The sequence below is a fragment of the Amphiura filiformis genome, chromosome 7 (assembly GCF_039555335.1).
Source record: "Amphiura filiformis chromosome 7, Afil_fr2py, whole genome shotgun sequence".
In the NCBI taxonomy this organism is placed as follows: Eukaryota; Metazoa; Echinodermata; class Ophiuroidea; order Amphilepidida; family Amphiuridae; genus Amphiura; species Amphiura filiformis.
The window spans coordinates 67,167,670-67,186,001 of record NC_092634.1 but is presented as its reverse complement, the minus strand read 5'-3'; the positions used below and the strand labels follow the sequence as shown (position 1 = coordinate 67,186,001).

At 38.9% G+C, this 18,332-nt stretch overlaps 1 protein-coding gene across 1 annotated transcript; it reads right to left on the bottom strand.

The window, feature by feature from the left end:
* Window positions 1-5,458: 5,458 nt before the first annotated feature.
* Window positions 5,459-17,151, bottom strand: LOC140157517 (uncharacterized). The gene is made up of 2 exons (XM_072180742.1): window positions 17,019-17,151; window positions 5,459-7,256 (listed from the first exon to the last, which is right to left on the bottom strand). The coding sequence occupies exon 2, from the start codon at window positions 6,745-6,747 to the stop codon at window positions 5,764-5,766; it is 984 nt and encodes a 327-aa protein (XP_072036843.1). The 5' UTR covers window positions 6,748-7,256; window positions 17,019-17,151; the 3' UTR covers window positions 5,459-5,763.
* Between the last annotated feature and the right edge of the window lie 1,181 nt (window positions 17,152-18,332).

Genomic DNA, 18,332 nt, shown 5'->3' with positions numbered 1-18,332 from the left:
ATCCTAATCCTTTAGTTAGTCCTAACTGGCAATTAAAGTCAAATTTTAATATTTTTGCAATTTGAGGTAAAATGGTCCAAAAACATGCAATTTTGCATGTTTTCTTACAATTGTTGTGACAAAATTGTAAGACTTGGCACAAGTTTAAGCATTCAAAATCTTGAGTATAGGCTAAGAGTTAGCTCACAATTTTAATATTATATGTTATTTTTGCTAATTGGTTATGAAAAAGATATGTGTTTTCCAAAAATTAGAATGCATAACTTGAAATTAGTCTTTGTTCAAGTCTTTGGGCCTGATTGTCAGAGAATACAAAAGAGGTCGAAAAACACCATAAAAATGCATGTTTTTGGCCCTGGCCTTATTTCCAAAAATTGACCAAATATTAAAATTTGACTTTTATTGCCAGTTAGGACTACCTAAAGGATTAGGATTAAGCTATGTTTCATTTGGCAAAACCGGATAATATTTTTTTTAATTCAAAAAAATTAGTTCTGTATTTTTCTGGAATAGGGAGTAGCAACATGTATCAACAGTAGATAGCTAGCAACTTCATTAATTACCAGTATCAACAATACATAGGTAGCAACTTCATAAACACCAGTATCAGCAGTAGATAGCTAGCTACTTCATTAATACCAGCATCAGCAGTAGATAGCTAGCTACTTCATCAATACCGGTATCAGCAGTAGATAGCTAGTTATTTCATTAATACCAGCATCAGCAGTAGATAGCTGGCTACTTCATTAATTCATGCATCAGCGGTAGAGTAGACAGCTAGCTATTTCATTAATACCAGCATCAGCAGTAGATAGCTAGCTACTTCATCAATACCCGTATCAGCAGTAGATAGCTAGTTATTTAATTTTAAATTAAAATACCCGTTTCAGCAGTAGATCGCTAGCTACTCCATAAAATACCTGTATCAGAAGTATATAGCTAGTTACTTCATTAATACATGTACCAGTATCATCGGTATATAGCTAGCTACTTCATTAATACCTGTATCAGCAGTATATAGATAGCTACTTCATCAATACCTGTATCAGCAGTAGACAGCTAGCTACTTCATTAATACCTGTATCAGCAGTAGATAGCTAGCTACTTCATCCATACCTGTATCAGCAGTAGATGGACAGCTACTTCATCAATACCTGTATCAGCAGTAGATAGCTAGCTACTTCATTAATATCTGTATCAGCAGTAGATAAATAGCTACTTCATTAATGCATATATCTGCATCAGCAGTAGATAGCTAGCTACTTCATTAATACCTGTATCAGCAGTAGATAGCTAGCTACTTCATTAATATCTGTATCAGCAGTAGAAAGCTAGCTATACTGCACCAATAAAGTATCCTTAGACTTGGATAAATAATCACAATTTCCAAACTGAACAATATTGGGGTAAATTTGTTTTTTAATACATGTAGATGCACTCTATAATGCTGCACATTATGAAACCCCAAAAGTTTGTCACTTTTAAAACTGGACCTTCATCTATTAAATTGTTTTTACATTAATACTGGTATCAGCAGTAGATACATGTAGATAGCTACTTCATTAATACCTGTATCAGCAATAGATAGCTAGCTACTTCATTAATACCGGTATCAGCAGTAGATAGCTAGTTATTAAATTAATACAAGTATCAGCAGTAGACAGCTAGCTACTTCATTAATACCTGCATCAGCAGTAGATACTATAGCTAGCTACTTCATTAATACACAATATATCAGTATACAAATATTGACTGCTATGAGGGGCACAGTTAAAATTATAGGCCCTCGGTGATGTCAAAACCATGACTATGCCCGAAGCGAAGCTGAGGGCATAGTCATGGTTTTGACATCACCTCGGGCCTATAATTTTAACTGTGCCCCTCATAGCAGTCAATATTTGTTTTATATACCAAATCTTAAGATTCTTGTCATCTGTTTGGTTAAAAGCATCGATTTTGGGAAGAGAAATTAATAGTTTCAAAGGCGAACGGCACAGATCATTACAATCTGCGATATCCGGCGTAATTATAGCGCCGAAAAATTAACGCGTGCGTAATATCATTTTACGCTGGGAACAACGCACACGCAGAACTATGCCCGGGGAATAGTTACTTTTGCGGGCATAGTCAAAACTATGCCCGCTCTTTTAACCAATCAGATGACGGGAATCTTTAGATGAGGTATATAATAGTAAATAGCTACTTCAATAAGATAGATAGCTAGTTATTTCAGTAACACGAGTATCAGCAGTAGACAGCTAGCAACCCCCATCAATACCGATAACTGTACATGTAGTAGAAAACAATATTATTTCCGGCACAAAGTGCGTAAGCTAATAAAGTACTCCTATACTTCTTGATACATTGTCATGTGATTTTTCCATGTGAGGTACCGTTTTAATAGTAATATTCCCAGAAATTTTGTGTAAGTGCTACATGTTCAAGCTTTGTGCTACCTAGAATTCTATCTCTACCCTTAAAGTCATAATGTACGATCTTTTTTCAAAATTTACCTTTATTTTTTTCAAAACCGATTTTTTGGCATATTTGTAATACTTACACATGTTCTAACTTAAATCTATGAGCAAACTGTCAAATTCGTCCTATTTGTAGTAAAACGGGACGATTTTCTGTTGGTCCGACATAAAGTCATAATTTTAGATTATGACTTTATGTCGGCCACGATCGCAAACCGTAATCTCGTACAAAACTAGCTTGGTTACGCTCCCTCCACATTTGGAGGGTGCGTAACCAAACTGGCCGCGTAAGGAGACTAACTCTGAGGCCGCACTCGCTGTCCTAATTCCAAATAGTGCGAGATGTTTCGAGTGATAGAGGTGAAGTTTATGATGTTGTTTCTTTGCAAATTCCCAATGTTTTTCAAGCGTCCAAATGTATTGGGAACTTTCATAATGATTGCATATTATCATTTTAGAAGAAAAAAAGAAAAATCCAAAAATTTAAAAAGATCGTACATTAAGGCTTTAATATTAACATTTAGAGAATAAAGATAGCATTTTGTCTTTTGCCTATCAATATCGTGTCATAATGGATGGGCTGGCCAATATTTTGAGTAGTGGATGCCAGCGCAGCCAGCATCCACTACGATAAAAATTTAAATATTGGCCAGCCCATCCATTATGACACGATATTGATAGGCAAAAGACAAAATCCTATCTTTTATTCTCATTCTTATTCAGTTTTAATGTAATTTTTGCGAGAAAAACTGCCTTTTTTCAGAAAAATATAATGTTACTTTTGTGAGGACATCCCCGTTGTTTTAAATGAACGAAACCATCACGAACATCTAAGCCGCGAATCGTGTTTTAATTCTCGCACGTGTATTACGCGAACGCATTATCTCGTGATCATTGAGGAGCAATAAGCATGCCGCCGTTGCGTGGCGGCGCGTGCCCTGACTAATATCACTATCAACTATTGTGAGATATTATACACCAGAAAACCAATCAAATTACGTGAATTCTTTACAAGACGCACCCATTGAATAAGAATGCAAGTTATTATATTCCTTCAAGTATGCCATCAGTATAGTACCGATGCTGCTAGTCTGTGCGTAAGTGGTCAAGCTTTCGTCAGATGTGTCTCCGACTTCATCAGGACTCCGAGACACATCTGACAAAAGCTCAACCATTCAAACAGGGACCGGCTGCACTGGTACTGTCAATCTGTGACTGATAACCATAGCATACTCATAGAAATACTATAATGTATAATTACAAATTCCCGTTAATAAAGCCATCTACTTTAATAATATCAACATTATTACTATTTGTTTTTTGATAATACATGTATGTACATTTTCTGTACTTGTACTCATACACAAAATGTTGGTCACAGACAACACTGAATAATTATATATTTAGACTCCCATTGAGTACAAATCATATCGATTTAGTTTGGATTATCAGGTATTGGCTACATCAGAATTTAGTGTTATACTGTACATTTGTATGGCATCAGAATTTAGTGTTCTTTAGAAAACTGAATAAAGGAGTCTACCATAGAGTAAAAATCTGATCGACTTGGATCCCCATGCGCCTGATGATGAGGTTGCGTGGCAGCATCAGGTCTAAGTGGCACCATCATAAGAGGTAATCCCCCTATAGATTTGCCTTGCAGTGTTTCTGGACCCTGTCTTGTACCTATAATCCCTCTATGACCACTGCTCCCATGTGGCTCACTTTCTGCTTTCATATCGGTACTAGTTCCTAAACTTCCAGGGTTTTCTTGATGTTGCTTCACCTGCTGTGACCTCTTGATCTCATCCCTCAATCTCTTTCCTTTCCCTTGATGACCTGTTTGTTTCACACCCAAATGAACCTGCTTAATGTGCCCCGCTCTAATACTGCTAGATCCATATCGCTTGTGACAGTATTGACACTCATAACGCCGTTCTCCGGTGTGGATATGTTTATGTTTTGCAAGAGCCCCGTTTGTAAAAAACGCCTTGCTACACACTTCGCATATGTGTTCTCTGACTTCGAATGTGACGCTTGTTTGTGATTCCAAAAGCCGCTGCCTGTGCGAAAATATTTTCCGCATGGTTTGCAATGGTACGGTGTGGCGCCGGTATGACTTCTTTCGTGTTCAAGTAGATTTCCTTTACTTTTAAACTTATGTCCACATTGTGCGCAAACAAACTGGTAACCAGTGTGCTCTTGTTTGTGTATCTGTAACGAATTGATACAAACAAACCTTTTGTCGCAAAATTCACATTTATACGGTTTCTCCCCTGTATGAAGTCTTTCGTGGCGATCCAGACTACATTTTCCGTTCATTTTCTTGCCACAGAATTGGCAAACCAATAACCCTTTCCCTGTGTGGAGGCGCTTGTGTTTATCCAACGCCTCCTGCGTTTTGAAAGATTTATGACACTGATCACAGAGGTGCGTCTTTTCTTTATGGCTTATCATGTGTTCGTTAACATACCTCATGCTGATGAACTTCTTTTGACAAACTGAACAAGGAAATTTCTTTTCAGCAGTGTGCTTTTTCTGATGTCGATCAATTCCTCTTTGCGTTGTGGATGTTACTTTGCACCCCTCATACCCACATTTAAAGCTCACATGAGTTTTAAGATGAAATGCACGATCCTTCACATTCGGAAACATCATTTTGCAGTATTGACACTTGTATCCTTCTTTACGTTGTTTTATTTTAATTTCATGCATGCTTTCATGATGTTCTCTCCAGCAAATAGTTGTAAACATCTTTCCGCACCCCTGAAAATTGCACCTAAACATATCATCGCCATGAACGCTTTTTCATGGGCCTTGCGTGCTCTTTCAACTTGTTGAACGTTACACCACAATTTCCTCGACTACAGGCATACACTTTAGCAGGCTTATACTGAATCAGTTTCTTTGGACGAAGATGTTTTTGTCCTTCAGGTATATACTCCGGATCAGAATTATCATCATGGTCATCTTCAGTATTCTATCTTAGGCCTACCTCGCTTTCCGCTTGATCGGCACCGGTAGTGTATCACTTGACGATCTTCTTTGGCAACATGTTTCTTAGGTCTACCAAGTTTTCTTCTGTTTGGTATCCATGTTGCCTCATTATGTAGGCTCGACACTGACGTTTTTGGAAGCTTATCTTGCTTGTTTTGTGCCGATATCTCTTCAGTTTCTATGTTTTCTCTACTTCCTGAAGGATTCTGTCCATCTCTGATATTGGCTTTTTCACAAAGTGAGTTTAAACTCACAAGTGCTGGTACAGATATGTTTAGAAGCGACGAATCTACATCAGGGGCTCAGTTTTCACTACTTTTTTTGGTATCCTTAATTTTCTTGATGATTTGCTCTGTACTTTTTCTTCTAATGCTTCATGTTCCTTCACAACATGCTGTTTCCAGGCTGTGAAGTTACAGTAACATACATCACAGTTCTGATGACTCCAGTTTAATGTGCGGTTGTCTCCGGTTTCATTATCTGTCCACGTTATATAAATGTTTATCACACTTTTCTGGACACCAGCTTCCAATACATGCTCATGTGTTTTTACCAGAGTTGCTTTATTTTGTTCTTTCAAACTTTCTTCAGCTGCCAAATCTGGGTTTTCTTTGGAATGTCCTTTGGGAAATTTGTGCAAAAGTGCTTCAGAATCAGGAACTGCACAATGAACTTCTTCGGGAACATCATGACGAGCTGCTTTAACTGTTTGATTGTTTTTACTGATTTGAGTTGACTTTATCAAACACAGTGCTTCGTTATCATCATGCAGACTGCCCTCACTTTGCTTTTCATGATCTGGGAGATTACATTTGGTCTCTCCTTCCATTCCTGCTTTGTTTATCGGTATATCTACGAGGACATCATCGAGGCAACCCATGCTGCTACTAGCAGCATCCAAAATGTTTCGGGAATCATTTTCATCTCCGACTTTGTTATCATTCATACTATCATCTGACACATAGTGACTCTCCTCACCTTGTTCCTTGCTTAGTTCTTTCTGCTGATCTGCTTCTATATTACATGCACCTTGAGACTCGCCATCAATAGACTGTTCTTCCGCCACATGGGAAGAGTCATCTTCCATGGTACATGTACTAACATACTTGTCATGTTCTTTGGTCAGATCTTTCGGTTGATCTGCTTCCACATTACAAGCACCTTGAGACTCGCAACGCTCACTGCAATTCTTCTCAACAGCAAACTTCTCTTCCATCACATCCGGAGAGTCATCTTCCATTGTACTGTTACACCTGTTATCTGGACTATCCATCTTGTTCTCTAGAATCAGTGTCACAGGATCTTGTTATAGGATCAGTATTTGACTGCACAAGCTCATATCCTGTGTTAGCTGCATTAAAACTGATCACAACCAACTTGAAATCTCCAAGAATGTCAGATGAGTCCTTCAACAGACCCCTGATCTAATGGGGTGCCAGATGAATCTTTTCTTATGTAGCTTTACAAACAAACTACACAATTGTTCCATGAGATAATCAAATGTCATGTTTTTTGTCTAGTTTCTTTCAAAGTTTTTGTCTTTTTCCCACTATAATGTCATTACGATTGACCTCTTTTCACGTGCAGCTTTACAGACAAACAAGATACGTGTTCCATATGATACTAGTAGTCACATTTCATGTTTCAACAGTTTCTTCTTCTAAAGTCTTTGTCCTAAGTCTTTGGCCCTTCAGTTTTTAATAGTGCCTCTGTACTACTGGTGTGCTACGTACCTCAGTCAAGCCATCACAAACGAGGAGAAGGATGCACACCTAATATAATCTGAAAAGGATAAGAAGTGTGGAAGTGCAATAAGTAAATCTAATTTTATAATAATGAGCATATGATAATGAAATGTAAATATCCAGGGATGCCCTGGTACGTGTGTGAAATAGGTAAAACATGCTGTCCATGTAAAGAGACCTGAAAATTATTCTTCAATCTTCATGTATGCATGGGTCGATTGAGTATGGGCAGAATATCACACAATTTTGCATGCACATTGCACAGGCAAAATTTTACATGCACAGAACCAATGTAATATGCATCTGTGCATGTAAAACCCCTCTAAATCGAGCCCTGTTCATTATCCCCCACTGGCTTTTTCACTTGTTGCCCTTGTATGTCTCTGGAAAACTTTTTCAACATGCATTGGCTGCACATTGGTTACACGGCTGAACTGTACATGTATACTATCTATACTATAATAATCATAAGCGTTATCTGTCTGTCTGTCTGTCTGTCTGTCCGGCTATGCGTTTCGCAGCGCTTCGATGCATCGTTCCGATATTTCAGACATAGATGGGTATCGGGCATGCGCTGTTTCCCGGGTAGATTTGAAGGTCATCGGAGGTCAAGGTCAAAGGTCAAAATTTCAAACTTTGTCCGATCGGGCCCAAACTTGGTGGGTGGGATCCTTGATAGGAGGGGAATAAATGTGCGAAATAAAATCGAGGTCAACCGAGGTCAAAGGTCATTACGGAAGGGTCAAATTCAAACTTTGTCCGATCGGGCTCAAACTTGGTGGGGCGAAACCTTCGTATTAGGGGAGCATGAAAAACATTATATGGAGGTCATCCGAGGTCAAAGGTCAAAGGTCATTGATTTCAAACTTTGTTCTATCGGGCTCAAACTTTGTGGGTGGAATCCTTGATACGAGGGGAATATATGCGCAAAGGTCATGTAGGGGCCAAATTTCAACTTTGCCCTATTGGGCTTAAACTTGATAGGTGGAATCCTTCGTATCAGGGGAGCATGACAAAAATTACACCAAGGTCATCCGAGGTCAAAGGTCATCTGGGGTCAAACAGTATCCCTATCATGCCAGTGCTCTCACAGCATCAGGGCTCTCACAGCTGCAGGTGCACTAGTACTAATAAAATAATGAGCTCTGTCTGTCTGTCTGTCTATCCGCTATGCGTTTAGCCGCTTTGACGATCGTTCCGATATTTCGGATATAGATAGGTATCGGGCATTCCATGTTTATGGGCTACTTTTAAAGGTCATCGGAGGTCAAGGTCAAAGGTCAAATTTTCAACTTTGTCCGATCGGGCCCAAACTTGGTGGGTGGAATCCTTGCTACGAGGCGAGTATATGCCCGAAATAAAATCGAGGTCAACCGAGGTCAAAGGTCATTACGGAGGGGTCAAATTTCAAACTTTGTCCGATCGGGCTCAAACTTGGTGGGTGGAATCCTTGGTGCGAGGGGAATATATGCCCGAAATAAAATCGAGGTCAACCGAGGTCAAAGGTCATTACGGAGGGGTCAAATTTCAAACTTTGTCCGATCGGGCTCAAACTTGGTGGGTGGAATCCTTGGTGCGAGGGGAATATATGCCCAAATAAAATCAAGGTCAACCGAGGTCAAAGGTCATTACGGAGGGGTCAAATTTCAAACTTTGTCCGATCGGGCTCAAACTTGGTGGGTGGAATCCTTGGTGCGAGGGGAATATATGCCCGAAATGAAATCCCACCAGAAAACCCCAAATTACAGAGTGGTCATATTACAACACAGTTTTACACAGTGAGAGCTGATTTGGCACAAAAGTTTTTTCATTGGACATAATGTAATATTAATTAAAACATATGACTAAGATACGATACAAAAATACAGATTGCTTGGATCAGCATTCTCTTCTGAGCATCAACATGAGATCATCAATCAAGTTAGAAGAGAAATATTGCTGCTGATTGTGACATAGGTCTATTGAACCAAGAAATACAAATTGCCTGGATCAGCATTCTCTTCTGAGCATCAACATGAGATCATCGATCAAGTTAGAAGAGAAATATTGCTGCTGATTGTGACATAGGTCTATTGAACCAAGAAATACAAATTCTATCTATCTATCTATCTATACTAATAAAATAATAAGCGGGCTGTATCTGTCTGTCTATCTGTCTATCTATCTGTCTGTCCGGCTATGCAGTTCTCCGTGCTTCGAGGCAGCGCGCTGAAATTGCGCATATAGATAGGTATCGGGAAAAGCATGTTGGCCATGTGGTTTTCAAGGTCATCGGAGGTCAAGGTCAAAGGTCAAATGGGGAAAATACCCCACGTGGATACAAAGCAGCAAGTGGATAAAAGGAATCCAGTAGACAATCTACAACAAGTTTCAAGCTGCCCAAGCGGGTTTCATTCAGCTTTTGGCTATCTGCCCAATTTGAAATGCACTGTAATGTCTACCCAGAATGCATTGCTGCAAATGATTAGTACATTGCAAACTTTGTCCGATCGGGCCCAAACTTGCTGCCAATGAATTCTATAAGCGCCCATATGCCAATAAGTGCCCACACCCCAATAAGTGCCCATACCCCAATAAGCGCCCATACCCCAATAAGCGCCCATACCCCAATAAGTGCTCTCACAGCATCAGGGCTCTCACAGCCGCAGGTGCACTAGTCTATACTATAATAATCATAAGCGTTATCTGTCTGTCTGTCTGTCTGTCTGTCCGGCTATGCGTTCTGCCGCGCTTCGACGCATCGTGCCGATATTTCACACATAGATGGGTACCGGGCGTGCGCTGTTTATCGGGTAGTTTCGAAGGTCATCGGAGGTCAAGGTCAAAGGTCAAAATTTCAAACTTTGTCTGATCGGGCCCAAACTTGGTGGGTGGAATCCTTGATAGGAGGGGAATATAATGCGCGAAATAAAGTCGAGGTCAACTCAGGTCAAAGGTCATTACGGAGGGGTCAAATTTCAAACTTTGTCCGATCGGGCTCAAACTTGGTGGGTGGAATCCTTCGTATGAGGGGAGCATGAAAAACATTATATGGAGGTCATCCGAGGTCAAAGGTCAAAGGTCATGGATTTCAAACTTTATCCTATCGGGCTCAAACCTGGTGGGTGGGATCCTTGATACGAGGGGAATATATGCGCAAAACAAAATTGAGGTTAACCAGTGCTCTCACAGCATCAGGGCTCTCACAGCTGCAGGTGCACTAGTGTATATAATAGTAAGGTCTGAAAGGTTACATTCTGGGGGGGGGCCTCAAGGATTTTCTGGATACACATCCAAGATCCAGGGTTGCTGGAGGTACCCCTAGGACCAGGAATACTAGTAAAAATATTTAAATATTCCCCAAGTGAGTGAGACCAGATAAAAAAACATACCCGTAGCGCAACTATAAAAACATACCCACAGGACTAGTTTTTGCTGGGAGTTTCGGTGAAAGTCCCCCTGTAAATGTAAGTCCAATGCACAAATATGACAATTGATTTAATTTATGACTTTTGAAAGTCAAAAGTCACATTCTATTTTTTTTATCAAAAATTCCTAAAAATAAGATACATGGGCAATTTGGCCTTGGGCATGGAATCAGAAAATCCAAGCTTTGGAGACTGTGATTACAAATCTAGATCCCTTGCAATATGCACTGACCATATTGTGGAAAACGCTTACATTTTTTGCATTTCTGACTTCAGATTCAGATTCTACAAAATTTTAATCCAGATTTATTTTTATCATTGGAAAAAAATGTAGCTTCATTTTGTCCACGAAACTGTGGTCAATCCTGAAACCTTGTCATACATGTATAATTATTTTGGCGATCTTTTCTTTTAGACCATCGCATCAAGATTAAACATGTTCTTAGCAATTCAAACATACCTTTTTTATTTCTTCGAACAAGCTTTATTTTGTTCCAAAATCCATGTTTTTATCGCAATTTTTGACAAGAGCTGAATGCAAAACCGGTGATGCAAACTCCAACACATCGCGTAGTACGAGCTTTGATGTACACTCGTTTTGACGATAATTTACGCTCGCGTATCAAGCATTTTCAAGCGCGTTTGGCAGGTTTTTAATGCGTGACGCAATTCTGTTATTCAAGATGGCAAATTTTTCAAAAAACCTGATGTATTTTAATATTTTTCTTTAAAAAATTCCCTCATTTCACAAATTCTTTGCCACTTTCCACTCACCTGATCATCTTTTTATGTGACGGAAGTGATGCTGATTTTACGAAGGTTTATTGCTTTTCCGATAATTTTAAAATTGCTTTTTGAGACAAAAACTTCCTAGCAGAATGGTTGTTTTCACTTGTTTTCAAAAAGTTTTTTAACCTTGTTTTTTACCCCATAATTTCCCTCATTTATCGAAGTCCTGCCCTCCTTCCAAAACATTAGGCACTTGAAACTGATTCTGAGTTTAGCGTCCACTGCCCGCGTTATGAATTTTGTGCCGCGTTTGAGATGTAAAATCTGAAAATAATTCATTATTTTGCAAATTACTACTAAACCAGAAAGAAAATTTGTCCTGCAAAATTTTTAAACCTCTTTTTGTATTTGAACCCTTCGAAAACAATAGAAAGCCTTGATAACTATTAGATGAATCCATCTAAATATTTTAGCATTAAAAATATACAGGTTTTTGACCCTTGCTCTATCCAATTATTTCAATTATACCTTTGGGTATCTAGACTAGAAGAGAAATCAACCTAGCCAAAATGTTTTTACCAGATGGACATTGTTGATGTTGTAAAATTTAACTAAGAAAGACCTAGTTTTGACAAATTGGTGCCAAAAATTTATTTCATAATGTTCTGCATGATTGTTATTTTGTTTTTAATGAGTCAATACCCCCCCCCCCCATTTCCTCAAACCTCAAATGTACACGGGCAATTCCAAGCAAAAGTGGACATGACTCAAAAAAATGAAATTGCCAATATATATTTCTTTTTAACTTTTATATTATTCCAAACAGATGTAAGGTTCAAGTTATAAACTTTTTTTCGCATTTTTCTAACATTTTGGGGTTTTTTAAAGTTTCTTTGGGGAGTGTATTTTAAGTGAAAAACTCCTGTTCAACTTAGATATTTTCCAAGTGGGCCTATTTTATTAAACATGGGCACTTTTCTTTTAAATTTGATACATTTTATATCTCTGAAATATGGTCTTCAAGAAACATCCAACACATTTTAAATAATCCCCACTAATTTTTTTTTTCTTTCATTATGCGTTTTCATAGCACTAAATATGGCGTAGCACGAGTTACCGAAAAGATGCATTTTTTATATATTTTCAAAATGTTGGCAATGTAATTGATGCCACTTATTATTTTCCTTCTACTAGTAGTGCCTTGAGTAAAAATAAGAAATTAATATACAAAACACTATCCATCACATAATAATGACCCATTAAAAACTGTAGCACGAGTTACCAGTAGCACGAGTTACCAATGTAGCACGAGTTACCATAGCCCACTTCCCCCTGTACCAGCAAAGGTAATGCAAAATCTACCACTTGGCAGCAATAGAGGATCTCCCAACTACATGAATATGCATTTATATGTGACCATGGTATTGGTAACTATTTTTTTTTTTCAGTTTTCATAGCACTAAATATGGCGTAGCACGAGTTACCGAAAGATGCATTTTTTTATATATTTTCAAAATGTTGGCAGTTTAATTGATGCCACTTATTATTTTCCTTCTACTAGTAGTGCCTTGAGTAAAAATAAGAAATTAATATACAAAACACTATCCATCACATAATAATGACCCATTTAAAACTGTAGCACGAGTTACCAGTAGCACGAAGTTACCGATGTAGCACGAGTTACCATAGCCCACTTCCCCCTGTACCAGCAAAGGTAATGCAAAATCTACCACTTGGCAGCAATAGAGGATCTCCCAACTACATGAATATGCATTTATATGTGACCATGATATTGGTAACAGCTTTCTAGCACCAGTGTAGCCAGTGTGGGGGAAGGGGCAGCCTGCCCCATGACAAACTAGAATTATGCAGTTCAGTAATTAAGGTGCCCATACACACACACACAAAAGTGTGTAAATAACAAAGGTTTGTAAAGAAAAAATAATATGCAATATGCAAATAAGCTCATTAATATTCATAAATATGCAAATAACATGACACAAAATTATACAGCACATCAGGCCACCATATCCGACCAAACCAAGTTTGAAGTTGATTGGTTATTGTGTTTATAATGCTGCAAAGTGGATTAATGAAAATGTAGGCAAAATTTGTAAATAAGCTCATTAATATTCATAAATATGCAAATAACATAACACAAAACTACACAGCACATCAAGCCACCATTATTCTATCACCATACCGGTACCAAGTTTGTAGTTATTGTGTTGGAGCTGTACAGTGGATTAATGAATTTGCTTCCGCCTGGACAGCCAAACAAAGAAAGAAACAAACAAACAACCAGGCAACCACACATGTGTGGGGGCCAACAATTAAAGAGAAAAGTGACCTCCTGTCGCAGGAAAATTAAAGTAAAAATATGGAAGGCAAAGATAGAGATAAGATTCAAGGAGCCAGTTTCCACCCCGATCATGTGCCAAAATAGTGTAAATTTATTTATACCAAATTTTTGCACACACCAATAAAGTCCTTTTCTTAAGCTCAAAGACTTTACATTGTACAGTCTCTCTAAAAAACATGCTATTTAGCATATATCCCACTATCAATACCTGGTCAAAATGATGCAACCAAAATTTTAGCCCTCCACCCCTAGGATCTAGCCTAAGAACCAATCAATTAATATGGGCCTCATGGAAGAACAGAGGATACCTTAAAACATCCACTGAATGAGTAACCGAGGCAAAAGAAGAAATAAAACAAACAAAATAGATACTGGAAATCCTGAGATTAACAGCCACAGTGACATTGTTGATACTGAGATTGGTATAGTTCTGAGATTTGTATTGGAAATTGGTTTGTTGGTGAGTGTAATGAGGCTCATTTTCCAGCTTAGTGAAGTGATTGAAATCGGGCAAACTAGAGTATTTGCACCAAGCAGGAAATGGTCTCAACCAAAAGATGACCAAACATTCTATAACTCAGAAAGCAATTTTTAAAACTTACAGAGCAAATAACCATGAACATTACAAGATTTGTGAGGGAATTTAGAGTCAAATAACATGGAAGTAAAAGTTTTATCAATTGTTGACTGTTCAATTTAACTGTTAAAATTTAAGCCCTAGAATAAAATATCCAAACAGGATCAAGCAAGGCGTATGTAACGCTGGGATGTTTGTATGTAATGTGTGTGGTACATTGTATGCTGGTACATACACTGAATAGTGTTATTTGTACATAGATGGGTTATTTGGGGGGTTATTTGTACATAGATTGAGTTATTTGATCATTACACCAGTTGTTGAGGAATTGTTATCAAAAAAAAATGACATTTAGATGAACAAAACCATTTTTTAAATGGCCGGACAAACTGTAGCACGAGTTACCGTAGTACGAGTTACCATGTTTTTGCCAGTCAATGTAAAACTATGAGGGGCACAACTTTTTAAGGTATACCAAAACAAACCTTATTATAGCAATTACTTATCATATAATCAATAAGGCTTTAGTGTTTTTTGTTTTAGCACACCATCAAAATAAAAATGAGTGATTTTTAAGCATGTCCTCTGCTCGCAGCACGAGTTACCAATTTTTACAGCTGTCCCATACATACAAAAGTTGATATCCTGAATTAGCAACACTATGAGGATCTAGCCTTGAATGTTGGGTATTAAAATACAAAAAATACAGATTCCAATCAAATCAATTTAAAAGCTGGAGCACAAAGTATGTAAAAGGATGCCATAAAGTGTAGCACGAGTTACCGTGGAATTGCCCATTATACAGAGAGGTTAGTACAAATTGGAGTGAAGAATACATTTAGTTGCGACTGGCGATACCCAATTAGAATGAACAAAAGCGCACATTGGTAAAAGGCCGCTGATAATGAAACCTTGAAAATAATGAATAATGAAAAAGTTGCCTCATTAGGAGCTGAAAAATGGGACGCTAAACTCAAACCTACATGTAGGTCCGCCTGAGCTTGGCTGGCTCTTTGTGTCCTTGAGCAAGGCACTTCACTCTACTTGTTTCAGGTATAATAGTCTCAGGTCCCGTGTACATGCATATTTTCTCACATTAATGTAGTGTGCACATTAAAGAACGTCAAAGGCCATTCGTAAAGAGCAGGGGGTCATCCCGGCACTGTTGACTGTACTTCAAAAATACACTCATCTACTCTAGGTTCCAGAGTAAAAATAAGTACAGCTTGTCTGTACGCAGTACGATAATACTCATGAATACATATGAGGGAGGCACTAATACGGAAGAAGAAGAACATCAAGTTTCAATACCGGGTAGCCTTTTATAAACCTTGACTTCAAAGTGTTTGGCAACTGTTTAACCTTGATGCAAAAGTAAACCTTGAAACTTGAATTGATGCACAAGTAATAATTTAGTCCCTATAGGTGACCCCGGCCATCCGGGAACTTATTTTACATGACGCTACAGTGCCTACACTTACGCTTTTCAACCCACAATAGACCGTGGAGCAGTGCGACTAGTTGAAGACTTGTAACAGAGGCTGATTCAGTTTGTTGACATTTTGTTTTGACCTCGAATCAAGCATATTTCGGGCCGATTTCGGTAAAATAAGGGTTAAATACTTGGCGAAAATTGCATTTTATGTGAAGCTGAACACATGAACATGTAAAGGAGAGTCTTTATTTTTGTTGTTGGCTGGAGGCCCCATGTCGAGAAGTTATAGAAATGGTAGTATTTTGGCCGATTTGAAAAGGGACAAACCACAGAAAACTACAAATTTGACTTCTGAATCGGATTTGTTGTCAACGGAGGTCAACGGCTTGTGACGTCACTCCGGGGTCACCTATATAGCGAGGGTGGTCTAAAGGAAAAGATCTCCATAATTTTGAGGCTGAGCTACATGTACATGTACTTTATTAGATTTTCAGAAAATATGGCCGTGGGGCCGGGGTTCACCATATCATGTGACAAGAAAGATGACCCATTTGCTTTTTAGGGACCGTTCACAAACACATGTAACAGGGGGGTCGATGCAAATATAAAAAAAATTTGGCCATCTTCTCTAATATGCCTCCGCTAACAAAAGACCCCCTAGGCTAGCTTACTGAAAAAAGTTCACCTGTATGCCGTACCATCCAGATCAATATTTACGCTACGACTGAACGCACACGTCCACAGAGTGTGTCCTTGACTGAACGGCGCAGTGAAACCCATGTTAATAAATGATTGTGATACCCTTCCCATCCAGGCCCCCACCCCTTCCGACAAATGTCCGACCTTATTATTCTCTTGGTCGGGCTGACGTCACAAATACAGTGAGCGCATGTGTGCAGTTCCCTTTCTCGAGCTGGTTGCTATGCGCGCTCTTGTGCAAAGGAAACGAAGGGGACAATGTTCCCGGATGTCCAACCGAGTGAATAGGGCCCTTTCCCTTTTTGGCCACCATGGAATGAACATCAACGTCAACCCCACCGCACTGGAAATAGTGAAAACTCATGTTCTACAAGAAAAATTTAGGTGATATATTCAGAGGGATAAACATTTTCAGGCCCCCGTTTGCATCAGGCTCCCCTTGCATCACCATTCACCCCCCCAAAAGGGCCCCCATACATCCATGAACGGTTTTAGGTTTAATAGCAATTTTCATGATTTTAAGCTTCCTCACATCAATTTATATCTGCATACGTTTGTTGTTCCTTTAATGCATAATGCCCATGTATTACCTGGATTCTGTCGACTATGCATTATACAGTAATGCAGCAGCAAAGACCACAACACTAAAGAACAAAAAACAGTTTTTTCCGCAAAAATAGTAAACACAGCTCCCCAAAATTTAGCTAAATTGGTCCACACTGCAGCTGCTTCGCTGGCTGCTTGTTGTTGTTGCTGATTTGTCCATGGGTGGGTTGCCAGCTCAAAAACATGGCTTATCACTCATATAAAAATTCCTTTAAAAAGAATGTGTTGACTCACTATCAGGAACATCATTATTATGAGGGGTGGTGCAATAATTATGTGTACCCCAGGGGTGGTGAATTCTCAAAATGGTCTGCCAAAAATCGCTTGCCCCCCCCACTCTGGCCGTGCCAAAAAATCTTTTCCCCCCCTTTCGACATTCCAAAAAACCTTTGGCCCCCTTTCGATGTGCCAAAAATCTTTGCCCCCCCCTTCCACATGCAAGATTTTTGAGAACCCAAATTTAAAACCTTAAATTGTCTTAGCATATATTTGCGAGCGCAGCGAGCAGGAAATTTTGCACATTTGAACGTGTTCCTAACGGTTTTCCTACCTTTTTAGGGCGGTGCCCAAAACGGTGCCCAAAATATCTGTGCCAAAAATCGCTTGCCCCCCCTTTCGACCTGCCAAAATCGCTTGACCTCCCTTTCGACCTGCCAAAAATGCTTGCCCCCCTTTTGGCCTGCCAAAATCTTTGCCCCCCATCCACCCCGGGGTAGGTACACATAATTATTGCACCACCCCTAATCATTTTCATACAAAATAGATTAGTATAGTAATAGTATTTCTTTGCCATAAAATGTTAGCTTTTACTTTCAGATATATCCCCTTTTAATTTTGAGCCGAACAACTAAGGCAAAGAAAATAAAATTGGAATTTACCATCAGTCGCCAATACGTATAATTCCTTCGGTCGTAAACCGGTACGATCCTTTGTTTTGTAGATCACCGTGCACCGTCCAGCACACATGTGCAAACTGTGTTATGAGCATCGCGTATGCGTTCGACTAATATTTCCATCATAATAATAAAATGACGGTTCCTGCGTTTTATTCAAAATAGGCTCGGATTTTGACCAAACTACTACAGCATCTAGGGTCTTGATATTTACAGGGTATTTTGGTTTAATTAAGTACAATATAGGAGGCTAATCCTGTTTATAAAAAAAAAGAATTTTGAAAAATAATGAGGCCGTCTTCCTTAGCAAATGTTTTAATATGGCTTTAATCAGGGAAGTGCTAGGCCCTGGTTCAATTAAATTGTGACTGCCTCCTATTTCAGCAACAACCCCCCCGATACACA